Source organism: Scyliorhinus canicula, chromosome 7, assembly GCF_902713615.1.
Source record: "Scyliorhinus canicula chromosome 7, sScyCan1.1, whole genome shotgun sequence".
NCBI classification, from domain to species: Eukaryota; Metazoa; Chordata; class Chondrichthyes; order Carcharhiniformes; family Scyliorhinidae; genus Scyliorhinus; species Scyliorhinus canicula.
The window spans coordinates 74,325,238-74,352,278 of NC_052152.1; the positions used below are offsets into that span (position 1 = coordinate 74,325,238).

The 27,041-nt window shown below is 44.3% G+C and overlaps 1 protein-coding gene across 2 annotated transcripts in view; it reads left to right on the plus strand.

The window, feature by feature from the left end:
- pdk3a (pyruvate dehydrogenase kinase, isozyme 3a) overlaps nucleotides 1–15,091 on the plus strand; it is a 67,004-nt gene extending 51,913 nt beyond the window's left edge. Inside the window, exons 9-11 of one of the 2 annotated variants that reach the window (XM_038802237.1) lie at nucleotides 1,911–2,021; nucleotides 6,185–6,298; nucleotides 13,203–15,091. In XM_038802237.1, the coding sequence (XP_038658165.1) occupies nucleotides 1,911–2,021; nucleotides 6,185–6,298; nucleotides 13,203–13,346 (369 nt within the window). In that variant the 3' untranslated portion in view covers nucleotides 13,347–15,091. The remainder of the gene's footprint in view (nucleotides 1–1,910; nucleotides 2,022–6,184; nucleotides 6,299–13,202) is intronic. The other variant, XM_038802238.1, reaches the window with a different exon arrangement.
- Nucleotides 15,092–27,041: the final 11,950 nt, after the last annotated feature.

The following is a 27,041-nucleotide window of genomic DNA, read 5'->3' on the forward strand; positions in this document are numbered from 1 at the left end:
AGAATGCAGGTTGCAGGTGGGTGTTGCGATCAGTTGGGGCATTCCCAATCACAGGAGATGCGCCCAACGGCTGCAACTGGTTTTGCCGGCCGCGACCGGCTTTTAAGTTGAGAATGCCAGCTGTGACCAGCCTCTAAATACCAGCGATGGAGTCTTCCCGCCAGAAGTAGCAGCAAAGAGCAGGTCACGCAGCCGACATATACATTGATGTCACAAGCATTGTACGTCCGTGCTTTGGCTCACAATCAAGGAGATGAGGTCCCTCATTTTATAGCTGCCAGCAAGCAAACAACATGACTATGAAGAACTGAAGACGGATTGTTTTGTAATAAGGAAGAGAGGGACTGAGACACAAACGGGCCAGGATTGCACAACTAAATCTGCTGGAGAGAACTTCTTAGGAAAGTCCACGGCAGGACAAAGCAGTGCTGGTATGGGCTATATACAGAGTTCCAGAAACTGGAGAAACTGAAATCGGGAACAAATTAGTATTAAGACGATTTCTTGAGGTACGGCTTTGTTAATTGTACCAATGCAAATCAGAATGCAAAGCCCATGCGTGTTATATGCAGAGAAGTACAGACAGCTGAAAGTTTAAAACCCTCACAATTTCCAAGGCATTTGAAGACTAAGCATGGCAGGTATGAGGACAGACTTCTTAATTTATTTCAAAGGATGCAGCAAACACTTAAATCATCAGCTGAAGTCCTTAGCTGAAATGTAATAATGAATGACAAAGCAAGTGAGATTGTGAGGACCAAGTAGGCTCACCTGTTGCATGAAAGGTAAGCGAAAATGGTGGGCCGCAAAGGTCAGCTGGTATGAGTCGCAAAGTGGGTCCCAGGGGGAAAAGTTTGAAAAACACTGATTTGGATTGTTCACCAGCTAAAACAATAGCATGAGTGAATTCCATAATGGATTTGTGAAGTGTAAGCATACAAGATGCTCAGAGACTGCATTTTGATGCTAACCCCTGATACATCTGCATCAGTGACATTGCTCTCATGCTGGAAGGATCGAAGAAAGGATGTGCTGGCCTTAGAAAGGGTCCAGAGGAGGTTCACAAGAATGATCCCTGGAATGAAGAACTTTTCATATGAGAAACGGTTGAGGACTCTGGATTTGTACTCGTTGAAGTTTAGATGGACATGGGGGGATCTTATTGAAACTTACAGGATACTGCGAGGCCTGGATAGAGTGGACGTGGAGAGGATGTTTCCACTTGTAAGAGAAACCAGAACCAGAGGACACCATCTCAGATTAAAGGAACGATCCTTTAAAACCGAGATGAGGAGGAATTTCTTCAGCCAGAGGGTGGTGAATCTATGGAACTCTTTCCCACAGAAGGCTGTGGAAGCCAAATCACTGAGTGTCTTTAAGACGGAGATAGATAGGTTCTTGATTAATAAAGGGATCAGGGGTTATGGGTGAAGGCAGGAGAATGAGGATGAGAAAATATCAGCCATGATTGATGGAGGAGCAGACTCAAGTGGCCTAATTCTGCTCCTACGTCTTATGGTCTTATGGAGTCTGGACCTGAAACGTTAACTGTTTCTCTCTCCACGGATGCTGACTGACCCGCTGAGTATTTCCAGCATTTTCTTTTCTTCGGTCAGATTTATAACTTCTGCAATATCGTGCCTTTGTATTGCGGATGCACCATTTTGCAAATTTCTCTTGATCCACATTTTTTGTGCACATCAAAAGACAATCTTCTCCTGGAAAAACTATTTTTAACTTTCATGGGTGGGAGTACAATTAAGTAATAGTTTGATTATCTATGATGGTCTAATCATTCATTAAAATTTGCCTTTTTTTGTCCCTCCAACCAACATTTCATGACATCCATAGAGTCTGGGGAAGGTAGTTAAATTTCAGCTTTGTCTTTACTAATTTTTCTACTTCTGCAGATATCTGATAAAGGGGGTGGTGTTCCTCTGCGGAAGATTGACCGTCTATTTAATTATATGTATTCAACTGCACCCAGTCCCAGCCTGCAATCATCACAGGCTGCTCCTCTGGTAAGTGCCTACTATCCTCTGGCTACAAGGATGTGTACAAGAAAATATCGACTTTTCAGATTATAAACTGAACAAGGGCGGCACGGTGGCGCAGAGTGGTTAGCATTGCTACCTCACGGCGCTGAGGACCCAGGTTCGATCCAGGTCCGATCTGTGTGGAGTTTGCACGTTCTCCCCCATGTCTGCGTGGGTCTCACCCCCCACAACCCAGAGATGTGCAGGGTAGGTGGATTGGCCAGGCTAAATTGCCCCTTAATTGGGGAAAAAAAGAATTGGATACTCTAAATTTCAGTTTAAAAAGTGCACCAATTTAGAGATTAGTATATTTTTTCTTTACGGTTTATTAAATTCCAAAAATGAATGTAATTATTTTGAAATCATGGAGGAAATCCACGCAGACACGGGGAGAAAGTGCAAACTCCAGTTACCCAAGGCTAGAATTGAACCCGGGTCTCTCGTGCTTTGAGGCACCAGTGTGCTGCCCTCGAACAATTTGGGTTTATTTTACACTCTAATAGCAAAACAAGTAATTTTGTGGAAAATTGTTTTTTGGCCCTTAGAGGTGCTATTCAGAATGACTGACTTATGCTCAGAAAAGTGGATGCCAACTTTGTCATAATACTATGCGTCTTTCATTTTGAAAACTGATTTTTTTTCAACTTTCAACTGACTGGAAATTTTGCAATTTGAAATGAAACCAAACAAACTATTAATGCAAGGCCATCTTCCAAGGTGTAAGTGAAAAAGCAAACAAGACACCTTGGGGAGTGTGAAAAGAGGTACATAATTGAAAGATCCATCAAAAGTCATCACTGTCTAAGGAAGAGGCATTAAACTGCAAAGTGCTGGATATTGAAACAATGGCTGCCACCGACAGAATCACCCAAATCCCAGGGAAATTCAGTGGCTGAAGTATAACAAAGGGATTCAAGTGACACGGAGTGTCAAGGGAAAGTTTTCAGCAGAGGAAATACGCTGAAAAGCTGGACTTCCTCTTCCTTGTTTGGAAGAAGGAGTGCACCACCCTGTTCAGGAATCCAACCTGACATCGTAATAATATAGTATTCTACATCTGACCACACCCACCAGCTAATCACCATATTCGTGGGTGTGTTTGTTTGGATACTGTTTTTCCCTGTTTAATGGTTCATAAATTTGCTTTCTTGCTCTGACTCCCGAAAACCTATTTTGCTTTGCTCCTCATTGCTCACAGCATAAATAGGTCTACACATTTGGAAAAGGCAAATCCTCATGAAAAAGAAATTTAACACATTTGTTGTGACCAACCAAGGAGGTTGAACAGAGGGACACTTCACTGCACCTCACCTGGTCGTAATAAAATTTGGGGCCCGTGTCTGGAATTTATTCCCACAGAGCGACAAAAGAATTGGAGTGGGGACAATAAATTGTGCCTTCAAAAGCAGTTTTAAAACTGTAAAACATTCCCTTGGGTCTGTAATACTGAGTCCTAAAATGTCCAGATTCAATGTCAATGCTTTCATAGAGCAAGATGAGAAACTGGATAGAAGGAATGACTTTGGAAGAATTAAAAGATGTAGCTAGGCATTTAGAAGTGACATCTCTTTCCAATGGTCAGCCTAGCAGTTCAAATGGCCAGATCTACACTGGTCATTGCTGTTGAAAAGTAAGCTAATTCTTTCTTGCCTGAAGATTGTGCAACAAGCCATGATGCAGCAAGAAGGGCAATTTTATTAGTGCTGGAGTTTTGCCATCAGAAATTCCACCCCCTCCGCAAATGCCTGACCAGACATACCTGGAATTTGAACGGCTTAAACAGCTTGTTTTTGAACAGTGGGCATGGGCGCTTAAAATCGAGGTCACCCAAGAAATGCTTTGTGAGATAATTCTCGATTAGTTCAAAACCTTCATGCCCTTCCAAATATGAACTTGGGAACAGAGAGTAACAGTTCAGGCAGGTAGCAGCCCTGGCCAATGATTGAGCCAAAAACCGTCATTCCAAATGAAACCCTTTCTTAATCACCCTATGCTGTTAATAGTAAATCTTCTAAACATTAGCTACCCATTCATGTACTTGAAGAAAGCCATCATAGCTAACTGTATATACATCAAGATTTTCAGTTGTCTATAAGCTTCCTGATAGCAACTTAGTAGGAAACTTTCTGTCTCAAACACTCCCTCCCTCATTTCTCTTTGTTTCTAAATATTCATGTGTAATATTCATCACTTTGAGGATCTTTTCTGTAACCTGTCCAAGTGTCTTTGTGATACAAATTAAAGGGATGACTGAACTACATCTAGGAGATCCCAGACCTTGGTAAAATAACTATCGGTTCCATTAATGAGATTTGGAAAGCTCCTGATTGTTATCAGGCAAGTCTAAAGTGCTAATTGCCATCAAAATCTGATGGATTACCATTTGCTCTGAGACATTTTAACTCCAACTTGGATTGAAGTTTGCATTCCTGCCTCAGCTTCAGTACCTCTTCCGTATTAGTAGTAAATACTATGGAAGGAAATACTTAGGTCAGGCAGTATCTATGGAGAGAGAAACAATTGATGTTTCAAATTAATTATCTTTTCTTCAGAGCTGAAAAATTATTAAATGTAACTGAAGCATGAAAGGGGGGGGAAGAAAGAACAAAAGGCGAAAGGCCCAAAGATAAAATATATTAAATGACAAAAAGGATGACTTGTTCTTGATCAATTATAGTTATACAGGTTAGCTCAATTAATAACCCTTGTCTCTCAATGGCCAATAATCCAAACCAGAGGAAATTAACAAACCTCATGATTATTGATCTGTCAAATCGTAAGATTTTACCCAGAGGCAAATGAATTGGAATCAAATTCATCAAATCACTTCCTTGGAATCTGTGGTGGATAGCCATATTTAAACAACTTTACTGATGAAGTTTTGGTCTCCTTGGGCGGGATTTTCAGGCAGCTGACACACCATAAGCTGTCAGCGGATCATCAGGTCTATGATGTCTATGCCGTTTTGCGTAATGCACCCTTCCCACCACGGGAAGGGTTCAGTGAGACCAGAAGATCCTGCTGATGAGATAGGCCAGAACATCCCACCCATTATTTTAGGAAGATGTAAATGCATTGAAGGTGGTTCAGAGGAGGTTTATTAGATTGATAGCTGGAATGAATGGCATGAGGAAAGGTTGGACTGGCTGGGCTTGCTCCACTGGAGTTTAGAAGAGGGAGGGGTGTTTTGATTGAAGTGTATTAAATCCTGAATGGTCTTGACAAGGTGGATGTGGAAAGGATGTTTCTTCTATTGGGTGAGTCCAGAACTAGGGGGCATTGTTTTAAAATTAGGAGTCTACCTTCTCAGACGGAGATGAGGAGAAATTATTTTTGAGGTTTGTGCACTTTCGAGCTCTCCAATTCAGAAAGTGAGGTCACTGAATATTTTTGAAGGCAGCAGTAAAAAGATTCTTTTTAGGTAAACAGGTTATCAGGGGTAGATGAAAATGCAGAACTCAACAGATCAGCCATGGTCTTGTTGTATAGTAGAGCAAGCTTGAGGGACCCAAAAGCCTACTTTTACTCCTATTTCGTCTGTTTGAACGATGTATTGCAGCGTTACTTTTGAGATTTTCCATATCCATTTCTATAATATTTTCATGTAGCTGGAATTTGCTTAAAATGGTTTGCTATCTTATTTTATGTCATTGTATATGAAAATCCTGAGGTTTTTGTAATAAACCTTGCATAGCAATGGCCAATAAGAAATATACTTGTTTATATGAGAGATTCCAAAACTGGCATTTCCACCTACCAAAGAGCACCACTTTATGTGGCAACATTGTGTAGTTCATACAACATGGATTCAAACTAATTTTTACATGAATAGTAGTGAAACCTTTGGCATTTTAGATAAAATGTTCCTACTTTTAGATAGTAATTTCCTTTAATGAAACTATTCAATTTATTGCATTAGCTGTTAAAAATTATGTGCTTCTCCCATTTAAGGTAACTTGGGCAGCTATGAACTGACCAGGATATTCTTTATCCTATCCTTTCAAACTTCATTTGCATCAGTTGCAGTCATAAGGAAAAAAATTTAATTCACAAATTACCCTGATTGTTCTGAATCTTTGACGAATCTAAGTTTGACATTGTTATGGTGTTGTATACTGTGAAGTAGCTCACTTTATTTCTGCCTGCAGGCTGGATTTGGATATGGCTTGCCAATCTCCCGCCTATATGCTCGGTATTTTCAAGGGGATCTCAAACTGTATTCCATGGAGGGTGTGGGCACGGATGCAGTCATCTATCTTAAGGTATCTTGCAACATCAGCAAAGTATTCAACTTCCTACGGACAGTTGGTGAAGGAGACCAGAAGTCAATCTTTACTTTGTTTTAGATTTATTCACAAAGTGAAACATTACAAATATATAGCTCCTAATGCTACAAGCCACCACTGGTGACTATATCAGCAAACAATAATCAGATAAACAAATTAACGGAAGAGCAAACCCTTAAAAGGGTACTGTAACTAAAATAAATACTGTAACTGAAGCAAAAACTTCAACAGAAAGTATTGAGTTAAAATATCATGAGCAGGGCTCCTGATGCACTTCAGCACCTACAGCGACCACTGGCCCTAGGAGGCCTCAAGCATGTGCTTCCTTTCCAGGGTTGGAACATTCGGGGTTGGGCATAACCACAGAAGAAAGACAAGCAGTTGGGTCGAATCACTCTCTTAGCCACCCAATCCCTGGACCTGTTTATGGCCACCAATGTCTCTTTAGTTAATTGGTTTATTTGATTCACTCGAGTATAAAGAATCACCCCTTAAAAGGGAACTGTAATAAAAACCAAATCTTCAAAGGAAATTAAAATAGCATTTTAGGGGGAGATGATGCATTCCGGCACCTGAGGCACCCACTGGTCAGGAAGGCCTCAAGTGTACCAGTGGACACTACGTACTCCCTCTTCAGGAACACCTGGGTAGAGACGTATCCACGGAAGAGGGGCAGTCAAGTCAAATTACATCCTCAAATAGCTGCTGCTTGGACCTGTTTATGGCCACCTTGACCATTTGTCTCTTATACTCTTCTAAACAAACATATCAACAAATTAATTAGTTGACAGCCCCATTAAACAGGCACTGCAGCAAAAATCAAAAACAAAATAACTGAGGGTCACAGTTTAAAAATATGGGTCTTCCCATTTAAGACAGATGAGGAGAATCTTTTTCTCTTTGGAACTCTCTTCCTCAAATGGTGACAGAAGCAGAGTCTTTGAATAATTTTAAGTTAAAAATAGATTTTTGATAAGAAAGAGGATGAAAGGTTATCAGGAGTAGTCAGAAAGATAGAGTTGAGGTTACAGTTAGATCAGGCGTGATCTTATTGAATGGTGAAGCAGGCTTGGGCCGAGTGGCCTACTCATTTCTATGTATGTTTGTATGAAACTTATCAAATTAGATTAAAATATAATTCCTGGGACTGATGATGCACTCCAAGCTCTGTGGCATTCACTGGTCACAGAAGGCTGCTAACATAATAGTGGGCACTGCGTGCTCCCTCTCCAGGAACACCCGAGTGCGAATGTAGCTATCGCGAGAGGCAGGCCATGCAGCCTGGACTCTATCCATCTCTATTGTGCTAATACCATCATTAACTAACAGAGCCACCCCTCCACCTTTTCCTCACTTCCTGTCCTTTTTAAATAGCCTACCACTCCTGGTTTAATTACTTCACAAGATAATAGTTTTCCCTTTACCTGTAGCACCTAAAGCACAATTCTTTCCTCTAGTCTCTTCTGTTTTACTTGTATTCATACTTATACTACTTTTTCCACCTGAACACTTTCCAACCCATTTACTAGATTAAAGTGCTCATGACCACTTGGATCCTGGCCCTAACCCAGTTCAGGCGCAGCCTGTACCAGAGGGACAGCGAACAGCTTCTTCCTGTTGCAGTACTTACTCATGCTATTCTCTTATGAAATTGAACCCCTGTTTACTCCATAACTCCTTATCTGGTTATCCCTGTGCCAGTTTGCATGTAGCTCTGCTGATTTGAATGTCAAGTTCCACTTCTGATACACAAGCTGTACAAAATTCCACATCTACCAGAAAAATTCTATTTTAATCAAGATTTTACCCAGTGACAGTTATAATCAGATGACCTGGAAATCTGTGCACCATACATAATATTATTCAGAAATGTACAGCACAAGCTAACCACAGTTGACAAGGTTGGGAACTTGAGTAGGGGCTGGTTTACCACAGTGGGCTGAAAGACTGGCTTGTAGTGCAGAACAATGCCAGCAGCGCAGGTTCAATTCCCGTACCTGCCTCCCCGAACAGGTACCGGAATGTGGTGACTAGGGGCTTTCCCAGTAACTCCATTGAAGCCTACTTGTGACAATAAGCAATTATTATTATTATAAGATTGGGAACTTTTGGAAACTCATTTTGGAACTTGATAGCAAATCAAATTTGGTAAAAGTGACAGGAAAACTGCTGTGCAGCAATGGGTGTGATTTGATTGATGGAAAATACAGTAACCAAAGAAGAATTTATTTCCCCTCTCCAACTTCCCTCCTTTCAAATGTTGCTCTTTCTCCTTTCGGAATGTGTTGACTCCTTCATCAAAGTGCCGCCACTGCACTCCAGAATGGTTATGGGAAACAGAAACGTCATACAAACTTACTTTCCTACCTATCTTTGTGTCATCAGCAAATTTGACAACCATCCCTTTCTCCAAGTTAATTGTAAAACGTTGAGGTCCCAGCACTAATTATAAGTCAGATAGGTTGTGAATTCTGAGTTGTGTTCCGATAGTTTTCTGAAACAATACATCCCAGAACCAATAAGGGGGCATTCATTCCATTTCTGATTTTATAATGAGTAATGAGCCAAATTTAGTTAAATGTTCAACCATCATAGGATATTATTTAATAGATCATAATATGATCATAGATTTTGAAGGGAAAAATATGAAATGTCACTGATTCTAAATTTAGGCAATGAGTGCATGAGACAGACTGTCCACAGTAAACTGGGCAAAGCTGTTGATGGGTAAAGCAACAGAAGATCAGTGGTGGAAGGAGGCAGGTGGTGGTGTTCAAAAAAACATTTGATGAAATACAGAGCCAGTTTATACCTCAAATGAACAAGAACTCTGCTTGCTAAACAAAGCTAATGTACAGCTGAAGAGGTAAGAGATGACATTAAACTAAAAGAAAAATCCCATTCAAAATGATAAACATAGCACAGATTATAAGAGATGCCCAACACAGCAATGAGTGACAAAACAGTTAGGAACAGCCATAAAAAGGGAACATAAATAGAAACTAGGAAGGAATATCAAATCAATAATTTGTTTAGAATTATAATAGGAAAATGATAATAGACAGGAACACTGTGGGTCCACCCAGAAATACTAAGCAGCCAAAGGACTTGTGAAACTGAGGAACCAGAAGGACGTGGTAATAGTAAAAAGTTAGTACTTGAAAAGTTAACTCATTTGAAAGCTGCTAAATCCCCGAGACTAGATGAGCTTCATCCCAGGGCGTTGAAGGAGGTGGCCAGGAGGTGGATGCATTGCTGGTTAACTTTCAAAATTCTATAGATTCTGGAAAGGTTCCTGTGGACTAGAAAGTAGCAAATGTAACCCCATTGTTCAAGAAAGGAGGAAGAGAAAACCAAGAATTGTCGCCCTGTTAGTTTGATGTCAGTAGGAGGGAGACTGGTGGCGTGATAGCATAGTGGTTAGCATTGTTGCTTCACCGCCCAAGGACCGTATTAAATTCCCGGCTTGGTCACTGTCTGTGTGGAGTTGGCACGTTCTCCTTGTGTCTGCGTGGCTTTCCTCCGGGCGCTCTGGTTTCCTCCCACAAGTCCTGAAAGACATGCTTGTTAGGTGAATTGGACATTCTAAATTTTCCCTCTGAGTATGCGAACAGGTGACTAAGGCATTTTCTCCGTAACTTCATTGTAGTGTTAATGTAAGCCTGCTTGTGAAAATAATAATAATAAAGATTATTAAATCTTAGAATCTATTATAAAGGATGAGATAATTGGGCATGGGGGGGGGGGGGTAAAATTGGGCAGAGTCAACTTGTTGGAACGTTTTGAGAATATTACTTGTAGCATTGATAAAGGAGAACCTGTAGATGTGGTATATTTGGATTTTCAGAAGACTTTTGATAAGCTCCCACACAGGAGATTAGTAAATAAAATTAGAGCGCATGATATTGGGGCCAATATACTATATGGATTGAGAATTGATTAACAGAAAGAAAGCAAAGAGTGGGAATAAATTGATCGTTCTCAGGATGGAAGTCTGATAGTGGGGTACCGATCAGTGTTAGGTCTACAGCTATTCACAATCTATTTAAATGATTTAGATCTGAGGACCAATTCTAATATTTCCAAATTTGCTGATGATGTAAAATGAGGTGGGAATGTAAGATGTGAGGAGGATGCAAGAAGGCTTGAAGAGGACTTGGATAGACTAGGTGAATTGGCTGGGACAGCCCATGGCAAATGGAATATAGGGCGAAATTCTCCCCTACCCGGTGGGGCGGGGGGTCCCGGCGTAGCGGAGTGGCGCCAACCACTCCACCGTCGGGCCTCCCCAAAGGTGCGGAGAATTCCGCACCTTTAGGGGCTAGGCCCGCGCCGGAGTGGCTCCTGCTCCGCTGACTGGCGCCAACGGCCTTTGGCGCTACGTCGGCCGGTGTATGCGGTAGGGGGGGTTTCTTTCGCCTCCGCCATGGTGGAGGCCGTGGAGGTGGCAGAATAAAAAGAGTGCCCCCACGGCACTGGCCCACCCGCCAATCGGTGAGCCCCGATCGCGGGCCAAGCCACAGTGGGGGCACCCACCGGGGTCCGATCGCCCCACGCGCCCCCCCCCCCCCAGGACCCTAGGGGCCCGCTCGTGCCGCCAATCCCGCCGGCACAGAGGTGGTTTAAACCACGTCGGCGAGATTGGCCTGTCAGCATCGGGACTTCGGCCGGAGAATTGCCGCGGGGGGCACGCCGACCGGCGGGGCGTGATTCTCAGAGAATTCTGGCCACGGCGGGGCGGGATTTACGGCGGCCCTGGGCGATTCCCCGACCCTGCGGGGGGTCGGAGAATTCCGCCCGTAATGTGAATAAGTCCTAATTAATAAGGGCATGAGACATCATAGTGGGATACAGATGATGTAATTAGTGGGAAGGTAATTAGTGGGAAGAGTGAGGCCTATCTGTGGTTTTGGCAATGTGGCTTTGGATTTGAGTCTGACAAGGCAAGGATTTTCAGGTTGTTCCTGAAAGGGTCTCTCTCCAAAGGTCTGCACAGAGAACAGCACGTAACCCTGATTACTAACTTGATTTATGAGTGGTTTTTGAACTGTATTGGGTTGCTTTGTTGGAATATATATAGAGGCAAGTGTAGATAGTGAGTTAAAGGTTCTCCTTTTATTTAAAAACTGTTTGCTAATTGTAAAACAATTTTAAAGCTAAAGTTAATTCTGCATTTAAATAACGTTTATTATTCCTGGGGTGAAGTATTCTTTCCTCACAGTCTTATAAATTGCAAATTGTTTGGGGTTTCTTGTCTGGTATCTTAACAATATTGGAGTCTGATCCAGTATCCTAACGACTTGGATGATGGAATAGACTAGCAAGTCACATATCCAGATTTGCTGATGACACGATGGCAGGCAGCATTTAAGCAGTGTGATGAATGCATAAAATTACCAAGATATTAATATATATTTGTTTGTATCTTCCAACTATTTTCCCTTTGGGTAATAGTGCAGAAGTATTGGCAGGATTAGCAAGATGATTCACGGCCTGAACTATGAAATGAATGCACCTTCCATGTAAAACAAGCGCTGAACCCAGAGCTTCTAGCACAGAGGCATGGATGCTACCTATTGAGCCACACAATCTCCACATTAATAGATTAACTATGGAAAATTGATTTTAATATTGGCAAATGAAGTCATCCCCTTTAGATATAGATATAGAACAGTACAGCACAGAACAGGCCCTTCAGCCCTCGATGTTGTGCCGAGCAATGATCACCCTACTCAAACCCACGTATCCACCCTATACCCGTAACCCAACAACCCCCCCCAACCATACTTTTAAGGACACTATGGGCAATTTAGCATGGCCAATCCACCTAACCCGCACATCTTTGGACTGTGGGAGGAAACCGGAGCACCAGGAGGAAACCCACGCACACAGGGAACACTTGTTCATGTAAATAGTGGTACGGATTGTGGCGACTGGGGATTTTCACAGTAACTTCATTGCAGTATTACTGTAAGCCTATTTGTGACACTAATAAAGATTATTATTACAAGTTTGGAACTCTTTGCAAACTAAATCCATTGTCAATTTGAATCTGCGATTGAGGAATATGGCCGAAGTTAAGCATGTGGAATTGGGCAAAGATCAGCTATGAATCTCATTGAATGGTAAGACAAACGTAAGAGGCTAGATGGCTTGTTTGTCCCTATGTTGACTTTCTATTTCAAAAACAAAGCAAAGTACAGCACAGGAACAAGCCCTTTGGTCCTCTAAGCCTATGCCGATCGTGAGGCCCTAACTTTAAAAAAAAAACCTTCTGCCCTTCCACAGTTCATATCCCTCTATTTCCTCCTTAGTCATGTACTCATCGAGATGTCTCTTAAATGTTGCTAATGTGCCTGCTTCCACCACATCCTCTGGCAATGTGGCCCAGGCACTCATCACTCTCTGCATGAAAAACTTACCCTGCACATCTCCCTTAAACTTTCCCCCTCTCACCTTAAACCTGTGCCCCCTTGTAATCAACACTTCCACCCTTGGAAAAAGCCTCTGACTATCCACCCTGTCTATGCCTCATAATTTTGTAGACCTCTATCAGGTTTCCCCTCCGCCTCCGTCTTTCTAGTGAAAACAATCTCCTCATAGCCAACACCCTCGAGACCAGGCAACATCCTGGTGAAGCTTTTTTGAACTCTCTCCAAAGCTTCCGCATCTTTCTGATAATGTGGTGACCAGAACTGCATGCAATACTCCAAATGCGGCCTAAGCAAGGTTTCATATAGCTGCAACATGATTTCCCAACTCCTATCTCGGGTGAGAGTGCTCTCATTGACCTAAGGCTGGTGATGTTTTATTCAAAAAATAGTTGCACTGTGATATACTGAAGTCTTTTCAAATGTTAAATATTATTCTGTTTTCTCAGGCTCTGTCAAGTGAGTCATTTGAACGACTTCCTGTCTTTAACAAGTCAGCCTGGCGGCATTACCAGATCACTCCAGAAGCGGATGATTGGAGCAATCCTAGCAGTGAACCTAGGGATGCTTCCAAGTACAAGGCAAACCGGTAATCCTTTTCCATCCTCCGTCTGATGACTAGTGTTCTGCTTTCATAGAAACCAAAGCTTTGTGTGTTTCCTCCCTTGGATCCATCAACAGCAGATGGCCAGTTCATAGTTCTTCTATCGATTACTGTTGAAACTCTTCCTGGAGATTCGGAGCACTTGCAAGGTTGATGGAAAAGACTTGTAATTCAAATGCTGTTTTGCACTTCAGATTGCACTAGTCTCTTTTTAAAGAAAGAATTGTGATGTGAATGTTTTGGCCTCCATCATTCTATAGTGAATATATTTTGTGGAGATTTATTCTGGACTAGTGAAAGATGAAAATGGAGCATTTGCAGCTACACAACAATCTATGGAGCAGTGCTTAAATTAAAACTTTTTAAAATGATCAACATTATTTTGTCAAAAGTAATTAGATTTAGAAAACGTATGTAGAAACATATGATTTCTTTTAATAATAGTAAAAGTGACCGAATTTCATACTATTTTTAAGCTGCTTAAACGAAGGCTTTTGCTTGACTTTTAGCCCTGTTAAAATCCAATTACAATTGACTGTTGATACTTTTCTTTGAGAAATTAATAATGTATTTGCAAAAATGAAATATGTGGAACCATATTGATGAGTATTAATACCATTTCCCGCCATTAAGATAGAAAAATCAAAAATATTGTAAATCAGGTTGGTGAGGTTTCACCTTTTGAACCAGTACAATCATTGGCTTAGATCATAGACTGCTGTTTTGAAAGTTTTCTCACGGAAAGCTGTAATGTGCTTATTCAGAGTGCAGTTTCCAATAAGTACACATTCACAGGATAAAACTGCTCAAATTGTGATGGTTATTTATTTTTAAATTTTTATTTTAAGAGTACCCAATTATTTCTTTCCAATTCACGGGCAATTTTGCATGGCAATTCACCTACATCTTTGAGTTTTGGGCTGGGGGGGGGGTGAAATCCACACAGACACGGGGAGAATGTGCAAACTCCATACAGACAGTGACCCGAGGCCGGGATCGAACCAGAGTCCTCAGTGCTGTGATGCAGCAGTGCTAACCACTGCGCCACCATGCTGCTCTTGGTGGTTATTTACAACCTCACGGGGAAGTTGAATTACCCAGTTATTACAAAATGTCAGTTTTCGATAGCTTAGAGAAATTATTGCATTGCATCATCTTTTTTGCACACATGTACCAGTGCTGGCCAGTTCAATGCTATCGGTTTCCCACCTCTGCCAAAGTTGAAAATAGTAGATTTCTGAAACAGCTATTTTTAGAAGATGCCATTAATTTGGCTTAACAGACGAGATGCTCTGGTTCAGCAAATCTGGCCTTCGGGCAGAGAACTGAAGAAGTAGATGAAGCTGTAGCTTGAACACTGTACATGAATTGTTATGTAAGTACAACCCAGAGGGTAATAGGCTAGACTGTCAACAGCATGCTCGCAAGTGCTTTGTTTTGAGTGATTTATTTATATGGTATTCACCAACTGAAAGAACAAAATGTCTACAGGATATTAATCTCAGTTGGTGGGGTTTTTTGTGGGGGGGGGGGGGGGGTGAATTCTCTTTTGTAGTTAGTAAAAGTATTTATTTCACTTCACAAATACTTTTATGTTCATATATGTATGGTGGATCACAAAATCTGTCAGTAAACAAACAAAATCCCATTTGTAAGTACTGTTTTTTAAAAAGTCTACAGTACATTATCTTTGCACTATTTTTAAGTTATTAAAAATGGCATGTCATGAAATAATGGTCTTTCAGTGGGTTTATGTCTCTCTGCACATAGGTACAATTGTTGATGAAAGCAAACTTAACCTTCAGCAACTCTGCATTCACCTGAAACAGCTTGGCCAAAATGTGCTGGCCAATGAAACTGACTGCAAGCCAATTATTTTGTATATTTTGCTGAATAGGACTTCCCAAGACCTTCAGATTTTAAAAAATGCACATTTTTTAAATTGCCTAGTCATCAGATAAACTTGAATTCTATCAATGCTAAGCGTATTGCTTGTAAATGCAAATTATCTGCATTTTAAGAGCTGTGCAAGGCAAATGATTTGCGGATTTTCACAGAAATATGGGTTGAATTACAGAATGTGCGCCACAAAAGATTGAAGAAATCTTGAAATTTCATGATGAAAATAGAATTTGACTTATTATTTATTTATGGTGACTTATTCACCATAAAACAGTGGCTATAATGTGTATTATATTTCACAAATGACTTATTTACTACCCAGACCAACATCATGTGACAGTATGCACATTATGTTCTCCATGATCGTTTGCCTATGTGCCTCTCAAACAGCCATTTCAGAAACATCCTCAATGGATGGTCGGTGAAAAGGACATATTCTGAAGAATAACAACGTTTGATTTTGATTTGACAACAACTCTTTATTATCACAAGTTGCGTGGGAAAAGTATATGGAATGAGAACTATTTGATTAAAAATTCTGCTAACTGGCGCAGTCACAAAATAGCTAACTGTCTGTAATCCTGTATGGGGTAAATCTTGATTTGTTCCGGAATGATGGTGAAAAACATGCTGCCGACCTACTGTCACACTTGCACTATAATGCAAAGTCAAGATGTACAGCTTGGTGTCCATTTTAACTGGATGGTAATTTACCAGTCAAATTATGTTCCTTTAATAGAAAAACATTGACCCCCTGGTAAAGGAATATCAGCTTTTATTTGAATGTTTAAAGGTTGATGTTCTGATAACCAGTAACTGATGCATAGCAAAATAAATACCTATGATGTGCTACATATGAATTCAAACTCCCGGAGCTCTTAAAAAAAATTATACTTGTTAATTACCAGAACTGGTAAAAATTAATTATAATAGTGTTTTAATTCTGCAACCAACAACAAGCTTTCAATTAAGACATTGTAATTTGAGAAGTGAAGATGTATTCATTGACATTCCTGGTGCTTGTTAGAAATGCTGTTTTCAGACTTCAGCTGAACATCATACGCAGCCTGACCCAGTTTAACAGGCTGTTCACAGACAATTGCAGAAGTGACAAACATGCTGTTCATTATTTCGTTCAAGGTCAACTAGAGGGGCAAAAGAGCTTTTGGAATGGAAACGTTAAACAATTCTAGCAAATAGTTTTTTTTCCTTCCAGGTATTTTTAAAATGTAACTTAACATTCTGCTTTTAAGGACCTTTCAAATAAAATTTATAGTTGAGTCCCTATATTTTGCATGTTTTAAGTCCATATTTATTTGCACTATTCCACTATCCTGCATGTATTGTCAAAAGGAGTCATTATTTCATAGATAAAAGCTTTCAGATGTTTGACATTCAAGATTTGGAAACTCCAATCTTTTGCAGAGTATTCTATACCTATTTATGTAAGTGTTTTACCCCAGGAGCATTGAGTATGTTGAAAGACTTTTAAAATTTGTTTCACAATGTCAGGGGTTGTGAATGTGTTATCACAAAGAATTTAAATTGCAACTCGAGTCCAAGATGAAAGTGGCACGCATTAAACAGAAATGTCAAGTGCTTTCCTTGACGCATCTGCAGCTTACTCACCATTTCTATGATTTCTTAATTAATAGAAGCTTGCGAAGGTTGATTACTGTAATTTGGGACTATTTTTCGCAGAACCGAAGTAATTTCATTCACAACATTAATTTTGGGCAACTAGATTTTGCAAGGTTAGCTTTTAATTATTTGAAAGGTGTTCATAATGTGCTACTGATGGGTAATATTCTTCAGTTTCACATTTTAAGTCTGATTTGTACATATGAAGAGAAACATAACAGATTTTTGTTAAGCTTAAATAATGAAAAAATGCTGGAAATACTCGGGTGAGGCAGCATAGAACATAGAGAAATACAGCACAGAACAGGCCCTTCGGCCCACGATGTTGTGCCGAACTTTGATCCTAGATTAATCATAGATCATAGAATTTTGGACACTAAGGGCAATTTATCATGACCAATCCACCCAACCTGCACATCTTTGGACCGTGGGAGGAAACCGGAGCACCCGGAGGAAACCCACGCACACACGGGGAGGATGTGCAGACTCTACACAGACAGTGATCCAAGCCGAAATCGAACCTGGGACCCTGGAGCTGTGAAGCAATTGTGCTATCCACAATGCTACCATGCTACCCTTAAGAACAAATTAATCTACACTCCATTCTTCTACCATAATCCATGTACCTATCCAATAGCTGTTTGATCACGAATGCGCTATTTTACAGTGTCAGAGAATTTGTGCACTTCAGTCGGAACCTAAAGAGCCAGATTACAACATCAGTGGGCACTGGTGCCATAGTGGGATATTGACTGCGTGCATGTAGTGATCAGAGCTCCCCAGGACCAACCTTCATAAACAATGCACAGGACCACAGGAGACGCATCTTCCAGATGTGTGGTTGGTTCCCAGGGAGATCTCCTCATGATAGATATCTTCATAACACCAAGGTGCTACAACTATTCGAGGCCCCTGCTAGTCTGCAGGAATGGATTCTAGTTGCGGGCTGCCCACTCAAGATCTGATTGCCACCAATCATAAATACTCGATCACCAGCCAAAGAACCTTGCAACATATCCCATGGTTCCACAAGAGCAACAATAGAGCAGACCATTGGACTATTAACAGTAAGGTTCTTCTGCCTGAATGTTACAGTGGCACTTTCCAATATCTGTCTCAAAGGGTCTTAAGGATTATTGTAGTCTGCTGCACATTTCACAGCCTCGCACAAATGATAAGGAGGGAAGCCATATTTCCCATCAGACAAGGATGATAAGGAGGATGTATCTGAGCAGAATGGCCTGCCTGTTGGTGTTTCAGCATTAAATGCAAGGCTATGGAAAGATGCACAAGGACACCTTTGAGCCGCTCATTCGGAACTGGTTTCGGCAACCATGATACGTTTGAAAGCCAAAGAGTCTTGGGCCTTACACCCATGTGATCGCTGCATGTCCACCAGGCATTAAATCACCAATGAGCGTAAGCAAGCAACACCATTCTTGCCAATCCAATTTGAGATTTCAGCACTTCACCTTTACCCATACATGATTGCCACTTACCATGCAATTGATCACCCTGCTAATTAGGTCTCACTGACAAAACATGCACCACACATGAATAAAGTGAATAAGACTATTTCATAGCACTGTAATGTAAGCTGAAATCTAATTTTGGAATATCTGTGCCATTTTTGTGGGACTATAAGCTGTTACATTTGTGCACACCATCACCATAATATTGTGCAACCGTGACATCTGCAGCTGAGGTGGAGGCAGGCTGCTGAGTACAATGAATCATTGCCTGAGGCTACCTTGATGACTGGCAGCTATTGACTAGTCTGGTGAACTTGCACCCCAGTAAAGTCTCCATGGAGGAAGCCAAAGTGCTTGCCCACCTGTGACATGACTCGTCCATCATCCACCCATGTCTGCACAATACCTCTAGCAGCTCCACCAGATTGCTGTCCTGCCTGTCGCAGCATTTCAAGAATATTTTGGGTGATAGTGACCAGAGACCTGCCATCAGCCAGGGGCTCAGTCTGGGCCTGGCTCTCAATAGGTACCTAGGCTGTCACAACTTCCATCAGTTGCTGTGATGTGCTCACCAGAATGTGGCCTGGATTCTACTTGTGATCGTATCGCATATCAACTGAGTTGAATGTGTTTCCGCTGGTGGGGGAAAGGTGTGATGGTGCCCCCTCTGAGTCTTCCATGTCCACCTCCTCACAAGTCAACTGCAGGGTCCCAGACGATGGAACAAGGTGTCCCTCTGGATTGCAAAGACCTGCATTGGAGAACACCGAATTAGATTCACGTTATTCACAATACTTCTTCCCATCCCTCTCTGATGTGCGCTTCTTTTCTGCCCAGAGGTCGGCAGCAAGTACCAAGGCCTCTTCTCTGTCTCCTTTCTGTACTCCTGCTCCACAGTATGCGATTTCCCTGCTCTTTGGCTGATTGAATTGCTTCCTCCTGCATGTGTGGGTGTCCTTATGTTGGACACTCCTCCGACTACCTTTGACATTAGCTGCCTTTACCTCCTGCAGACTGATGGGCAGAAAGAGTTTTGTGTGGATGGATACCTAACCCCACTATCAGCATGCATTGCTCTGATAGATAATACCCTCCTCGGATAACCCATCCACTCTCTCCCCATCATGTCACTTGTACTACAATGGAAGCTTCCCCCGTCCACAAACATTTAATCCCTCCACCACTGATGAGCAGTGACAGCCGTACGACCTGCAAGATTTTACTCCAGGAACTTTGGCAACACCTTCCAAAGCCACGACCACTACCATCTCGAAGGATAAGAGCAGCAAATACCTGGGAACACCATCATCTGGAGGTTCTCCTTCAAGTCACCACCCCGACTTGAAAATATATCACTTGCTTAACTGTCGTTGGGTCAAAATCCTGGAATTCACTCCCTAACAGCACTGTAGGTGTACCTACATCCCAAGGACTGCAGTAGTTCAAGAAGGCAGCTCACCACCTGAAGGACAACTAGGCACAAGCCAGCGAGCCCACATCCCGAAGTTAATTTTCCAGGGATCAGTGATAGAGAGGAAGGCTGAGGTCCAGGGGATGGTTTTGGAATTAGTGATCGAGAGGACGGCTGTGAACGTTCACTTTTGCTGCTGACTTGGCACTGCAGGTATGTCCTCCATAAGAGTGGAAATCCTAATCTGTTAAGTGATTTTGGATTAATTGCACTCTTTGGGATTGAGGGGTGAGGAGATACTAAAGAATGTGCCGATTGACTGAAAGGTGTAAAATGTCACTGACATCAACTTCTGGATTTCCACAGTTAACTGGAATAATGGTGAACACTGACAGTTGCAATCAAACTTTGGGATAGTTTGCCACTGCCATTGAAATATTATCACACTTCCAAAGTTAGAAGTATGCTGTGTGACTGGACAAACCCTGTAGTAATCGATAGCCTATATTTTCCTGAATGTTTTCTTCCATAGAAAGTGTGGATACATAACTGGTTATGCCAGATGATCATGGTCATCTTGATCAGCCAATTGCATTGATTATTGAAGGGATTATCTCTAGCTAATGCATTGTAACCTGCAATTAGAAAATAACTGCATAAATGGTTAAAAAGCTGAAATAATTAACCCAAGATGTTTCCTGTGAATCAGATACTAATGTGAGCCAATAACTGCATTTGGATTCACTAACATAGTTCAAATTTTGTATTTTTAAAAAAGGGTAATTCAATAGGAAAAAATTACATTCTACAGTCTGAAAGTGATTACTTAAATGTCCCAACAAATTATAAATGGTATCAGGAAAAAGATGGTGTTTATTTTTGTAATTATTTTTATGCATTTCTGTTCACTTTACTATAACTGAGAGTCTTCAAAGAATCATTCTCTGGTTTTCTGAAGATGGTTGAAATGAACATTTGTATATGTTTGTGTTCAGGCTGGAGTGTTCTTTTAAGTGTGTTTGATTTGTGAAGAAACTACAGGAATTTTATTGTAAACATTTGTTTCAATTTGAAAATAAATTATGTAGAACCTTGAGGAATTTTAAATTGTTATCTTGCCCATGTAAAGAGTGCTATGTGTACATTTTTGATTTTTGCAGGTACTCTGCAAATATTTCATACTTTTTTATACTATTATCGCTCCATGATTTTCCGTATCTAATAATGTAAAAGAACATTTTGTTTGTAAATATTAATGGTTGCTCAAATTAAAATGAATTATTCCTTAACTTATATTGGTGTATGAATTTTCTGAAGAAAAAGTTCCCAACTTTTTAAAAACTCCGTTGCTTAAACATGTGACGCCTTCATCACCATACAGTTTGAAGGCAAACCAATGGAATTTACTCTGTTGTTTTCTTCAAAACTCCAACAATAAAGGAATATATTTGTTGTTGCCTTGTTTAAAAATAGTATTCTATACACCAAGCCAGGACCAAAAGAATAATCTTTCTATGAGCTGTGACAGACTTTGAGTTTCAAAGTGAAATTCTATAGAGGTCAAAAATGCAGATAACTAAAAATGTATCTGAAATCCTGAATATCCCTCCACCAGTGCAGAGACGGGAAGTGTTCACGACTCATACATGTTGTCGCGGTCTTACATCCCCGGCATGTTCGAGGGACGCCACACCCGGCTGAGGGGTAATATGAGGGGCTGGTTGCTGGGTGACAGGGGTTACCCGTTGCGGTCGTGGCTGGTGACGCGGAGAACAGCTACAATGATGCCCATGCAGCGACAAGGGGTGTGATAGAGAGGTGCACCTGGGACGGAAGGGCGGGCGGGGGGGGGGGGGGGGGGGGGGGGGGGGGTCCGAGGTGCCGCAGTGTTCCGGGACCTCCCCTACAGGGGGACCTGGGATGGGCCCCAGCACCTCCTCCTCACTCGGGGTGCCCAATGGCCCCCGAGCCTCTACATGGGTCGGGGGTGCGAACAGACCGGCCATTCGACGCCCCCCCGACACCTGGCGCTGCCAGTCCTGGAGGCCCGTGCTGGTATCGACAAGGGTCTGCAGATTTGCAGCCATGGAGCTCAGGGCGTTGGCCATCCCTGTCTGTGTCTGGGGGACACTGGCCAGCACCTGGGTAATGGCGCCGATGCCCTCAGCGATGGCCTGCTGAGACTGGGCCATGGCCTGCTGGGACCGGGCCATGGCCTGCTGAGACTGGGCCATGGCCTGCTGGGACTGCGCCATGGCCTGCAGAGACTGAGCCATGGCCTGCTGGGACTGCGCCATGGCCTGCTGGGACTGCGCCATGGCCTGCTGGGACTGGGCCATTGCCTGCTGGGACTGGGCCATTGCCTGCTGGGACTGGGCCATGGCCTGCAGAGACTGGGCCACGGCATTGAGCGCCTCTGCCATCTGCCGCTGGCTCTGGCTCATGGCTTCCTGTGAGAAGGAATCCATGTCCTGGGCCACACATGTCGCCCTCATGGAACGCCCCAGGCCTCGCTTCCTGCTCCCCATGTCTGACACCGTTGCACCCATTGCCTCCACCGCGGACCCCACCCATGCGGTTTCGGCCTGGGTGGCACACATGACCAGCACCACTCCCAGCTCCTGGACGCGGGTGGACTCCTCCACCTGCAAGCCAGCCGTCATCCTGTTCCTTCGTCCCGGGTTTGGTGGCTGCATCGGGTCTATGGGTGGGTGTAGTAACTCCAGGAACCCGGGAACGGTCTGGGCGGCAGATGTTCGCTTGCGCCAGGATGCCCTCCGACCTCCCGGCCCCTCGACTGCTTCTACCTCCACCTGCTGTGTTGTGCACACCAGTGCGTGTACCAGCCGCCTCATCACTAAAGTGCCCAACCGAGGTGAGTGTCTCTGCGATAGTGGAGGGTGTTGGAGAAAGCAGTGGCATTGTGACATGCGCATAGTCAGATACGGAGTTCATGGTCCCCTGGGGTGGCGCCTTGTCTCCACCCGTCCACTGTGTGTCACTGTCCTGTCTTTCAGTGTCATGTGTGTCGGTGTCCTGGGTAAGGAGTGTCCTGGGTAGGAGTGTCCTGTCCTGGGTAGGGCTGTCCTGGCTCGGCTGCGACGGGACCTGTGGCTGCTCCCCTAGTCGCTGGGTGTCACACGCCTGTGTCGCCGCACCCGCACGAGACGGGGGCGTCGTCTCGGTCTCTCCCTCGTGGCCGCCCTGGGGCATCCTGCGGGCGGTCGGCATCCGCAGGGACAGGTGCCTCGATATTTGGTCCTGCAATACACAATACAGGGGAGAGGGATATAGGGGATGGGGGAGAGGGGATAAGGGGGGGGGGGAGGGGATACAGGGGGGGGGGAGAGGGGATATGGGGGGGAGCGGGGGAGGGGATAAGGGGGGGGAGGGGATACAGGGGGGGGAGAGGGGATATGGGGGGGAGAGGGGATATGGGGGGGAGAGGGGGTAAGGGGGGAGAGGGGATAAGGGGGAGAGAGGGGATGGGGGGGGAATGTGGGGGGAGAGGGGATATGGGGGGAGGGGGAATGTGGGGGGAGGGGATATAGGGGGGAGCGGGGGAGAGGGGATAAGGGGGGAGAGGGGATAAGGGGGGAGAGGGGATAAGGGGGAGAGGGGATGTGGGGGGAGAGGGGATAAGGGGGAGAGGGGATGTGGGGGGAGAGGGGATAAGGGGGAGAGGGGATGTGGGGGGAGAGGGGATATGGGGGGAGGGGGGAATGTGGGAGGAGAGGGGATATGGGGGGAGGGGGAATGTGGGAGGAGAGGGGATATGGGGGGAGGGGGAATGTGGGGGGAGAGGGGATATGGGGGGAGGGGATATGGGGGAGGGGATATGGGTGGAGGGGATATGGGAGAGAGCGGATATGGGGGAGTGGGGATATGGGGGGAGAGTGGATGTGGGGGAGGGGATAAGGGGGAGGAGGATATGGGGAGGAGGATATGGGGAGGAGGATATGGGGGAGGGGATATGGGGAGGAGGATATGGGGGAGGAGGATATGGGGAGGAGGATATGGGGGAGGGGATATGGGGAGGAGGATATGGGGAGGAGGATATGGGGGAGGGGATATGGGGAGGAGGATATGGGGGAGGGGTTATGGGGAGGGGGCTATGGGGGAGGGGATATGGGGAGGGGGCTATGGGGGAGGGGTAATATGGGGGAGAGGGGATATGGGGAGGGGGTATATGGGGGAGGGGGTATATGGGGGAGGGGGTATATGGGGGAGGGGGATATGGGGGAGTGGGGATATGGGGGGTATATGGGGAGTGGTATATGGGGAGGGGGGATTTGGGGGAGGGGTAATATGGGGGAGGGGTGATTTGGGGAGGGGTAATATGGGGGGTAGGGGATATGGGGGAGTGGGAATATGGGGAGGGGGTATATGGGGAGTGGTATCTGGGGGAGGGGGGATTTGGGGAGGGGTAATATGGGAGGGGGGATTTGGGGGAGGGGTAATATGGGGAGGGGGGATATGGGGGAGGGGGGATATGGGGGAGGGGGGATATGGGGGAGGGGGGATATGGGGGAGGGGGGATATGGGGAGGGGGATATGGGGAGGAGGGATATGGGGGAGAGGCTATATAGGGGAGGGGGAAGGGCCGTGGGTGGCACACTTGCTGGCGGGCCCCCGACCTCTGCATCAGCAACCTCCCGGCCCTCAGGTCTGCCTGCCAGTTCCAGGGTCCTTTCCTCATGGACGGTGAGTGGCCTCTCATCAGCTGCACCCCCTCCAGTCCTCTGACACTCCCTGTTGTGTGCACGCTTCTCCTGTGGGGGGTAGGCGGGTGGGTGGCAGGGGTAAAGGGCAACAGTGTTAGATAGGTATATGACTGCATGCCAGCGGTTGCGCGTATGTTGGCAGAGGTGCGCAGCACATTAGGGTTAGGGTTGGGTTAGCGTTAGGGTTGGTTGCACCTGGGGGTGTGCTGCACATCGGAGGGGTGGGGGGGGGGGGGGGGGGGGGGGACTCACCCTGGCTGCCCTGATGAGGTTGTTCACCTTCCAGGCTGATGATGATTTTAAAAAAGCATCATAAAAGTAAGATCATTCATTCCAACCATTTATATAGTTTGTCAAAATAGGGGTAATGGAATTTTGTTTATAGCAAGATTACCTGAGGAGTAGATAATTAGACACATTGTGTTTATCTTTAGTCAGATGGTCATAACCAAGTTAGTGGAATAGAGATAACTGGGAGGAACCTGAAGCTGAAGCAGTGAGGTGTGGAGTTTTCAGTTTTCGTTTTCGGTTAGAAGGCGGGCTGAGAAGCAGTTTCTGAAGAATACAGCCAGAGATTGTTCTTTATTCTGACAGGGTGTGATGACTGTAGAAATTTCTGACATATATATTGTATTATATGTGGCTGGTGCAGTAATGGTTAAAAGCCTGGGTTAGGGACTTGCACTGGCGGCCATGATTTGATTGGTCGCACACTAGGTGGCTCTTGCTCAGATGTCGGTTTTGGTCCTTTGCACCCAATTAATGGGAGATGTTGACAGATAAAGTGGGAGGAGAGTGGAGGGTGATTAGTTCTCCCCGGATTGGAATATCTATGGGGTGTCAAACCTGGTTAAAGTCAGTGAGAGTCCATGCCCAAGAGTTGGAGGAGACATGTGGTGTAACACAAGCTGGGAAGGTGGTGTAGGAAGCAGGGTTGTTGTTGATGGTTAAAGTGCCATAAGACCATAAGACCATAAGACATAGGAGTGGAAGTAAGGCCATTCGGCCCATCGAGTCCACTCCGCCATTCAATCATGGCTGATGGGCATTTCAACTCCACCTACCAGCATTCTCCCCGTAGCCCTTAATTCCTCGCGACATCAAGAATTTATCTATCTCTGCCTTGAAGCCATTTAGCGTCCCGGCCTCCACTGCACTCCGCGGCAATGAATTCCACAGGCCCACCACTCTCTGGCTGAAGAAATGTCTCCGCATTTCTGTTGTGAATTTACCCCCTCTAATTCTAAGGCTGTGCCCACGGGTCCTCGTCTCCTCGCCTAACGGAAACAGTTTCTTTGCGTCCACCCTTTCTAAGCCATGTATTATCTTGTAAGTTTCTATTAGATCTCCCCTTAACCTTCTAAACTCCAATGAATACAATCCCAGGATCCTCAGCCGTTCATCATATGTTAGACCCGCCATTCCAGGGATCATCCGTGTGAATCTCCGCTGGACACGCTCCAGTGCCAGTATGTCCTTCCTGAGATGTGGGGCCCAAAACTGGACACAGTACTCCAAATGGGGCCTAACCAGAGCCTTATAAAGGCTCAGTAGCACATCGCTGCTTTTATATTCCAACCCTCTTGAGATAAATGACAACATTGCATTCGCTTTGTTAATCACAGATTCAACCTGCATGTTTACCTTTAGGGAATCCTCGACTAGCACTCCCAGATCCCTTTGTACTTTGGCATTATGAATTTTCTCACCGTTTAGAAAGTAGTCTATGCTTGGATTCTTTTTTCCAAAGTGCAAGACCTCACATTTTCTCACGTTGAATTGCATCAGCCATTTCCTGCACCACTCTCCCAAACTGTCTAGATCCTTCTGCAGCCTCCCCACTTCCTCAGCACTACCTGCCTGACCACCTAACTTTGTATCATCGGCAAACTTCGCTAGAATGCCCCCAGTCCCTTCATCCAGATCATTAATATATATGGTGAACAGCTGCGGCCCCAACACTGAACCCTGTGGGACACCGCTGGTCACCGGCTGCCATTCCGAAAAATAACCTTTTATCCCAACTCTCTGCCTTCTGTCAGACAGCCAATCCTCAACCCATGCCAGTAGCTCACCTCGAACACCATGGGCCCTCACCTTACTCAGCAGTCTCCTGTGTGGCACCTTATCAAAGGCCTTTTGGAAATCCAGATAGACCACATCCACTGGGTTTCCCTGGTCTAACCTACTTGTCACCTCCTCAAAGAATTCTAACAGGTTCGTCAGGCACGACCTCCCCTTACTAAATCCATGTTGACTTGTTCTAATCCGACCCTGCTCTTCCAAGAATTTAGAAATCTCATCCTTAACGATCGATTCTAGAATTTTACCAACAACCGAGGTTAGGCTAATTGGCCTATAATTTTCCATCTTTTGTCTTGATCCTTTCTTAAACAAGGGGGTTACAACAGCGATCTTCCAATCGTTCGGGACTTTCCCTGACTCCAGTGATTTTTGAAAGATCTCAACCAACGCTTCCGCTATTTCTTCAGCCACCTCCCTCAGAACTCTAGGGTGTAGCCCATCGGGGCCAG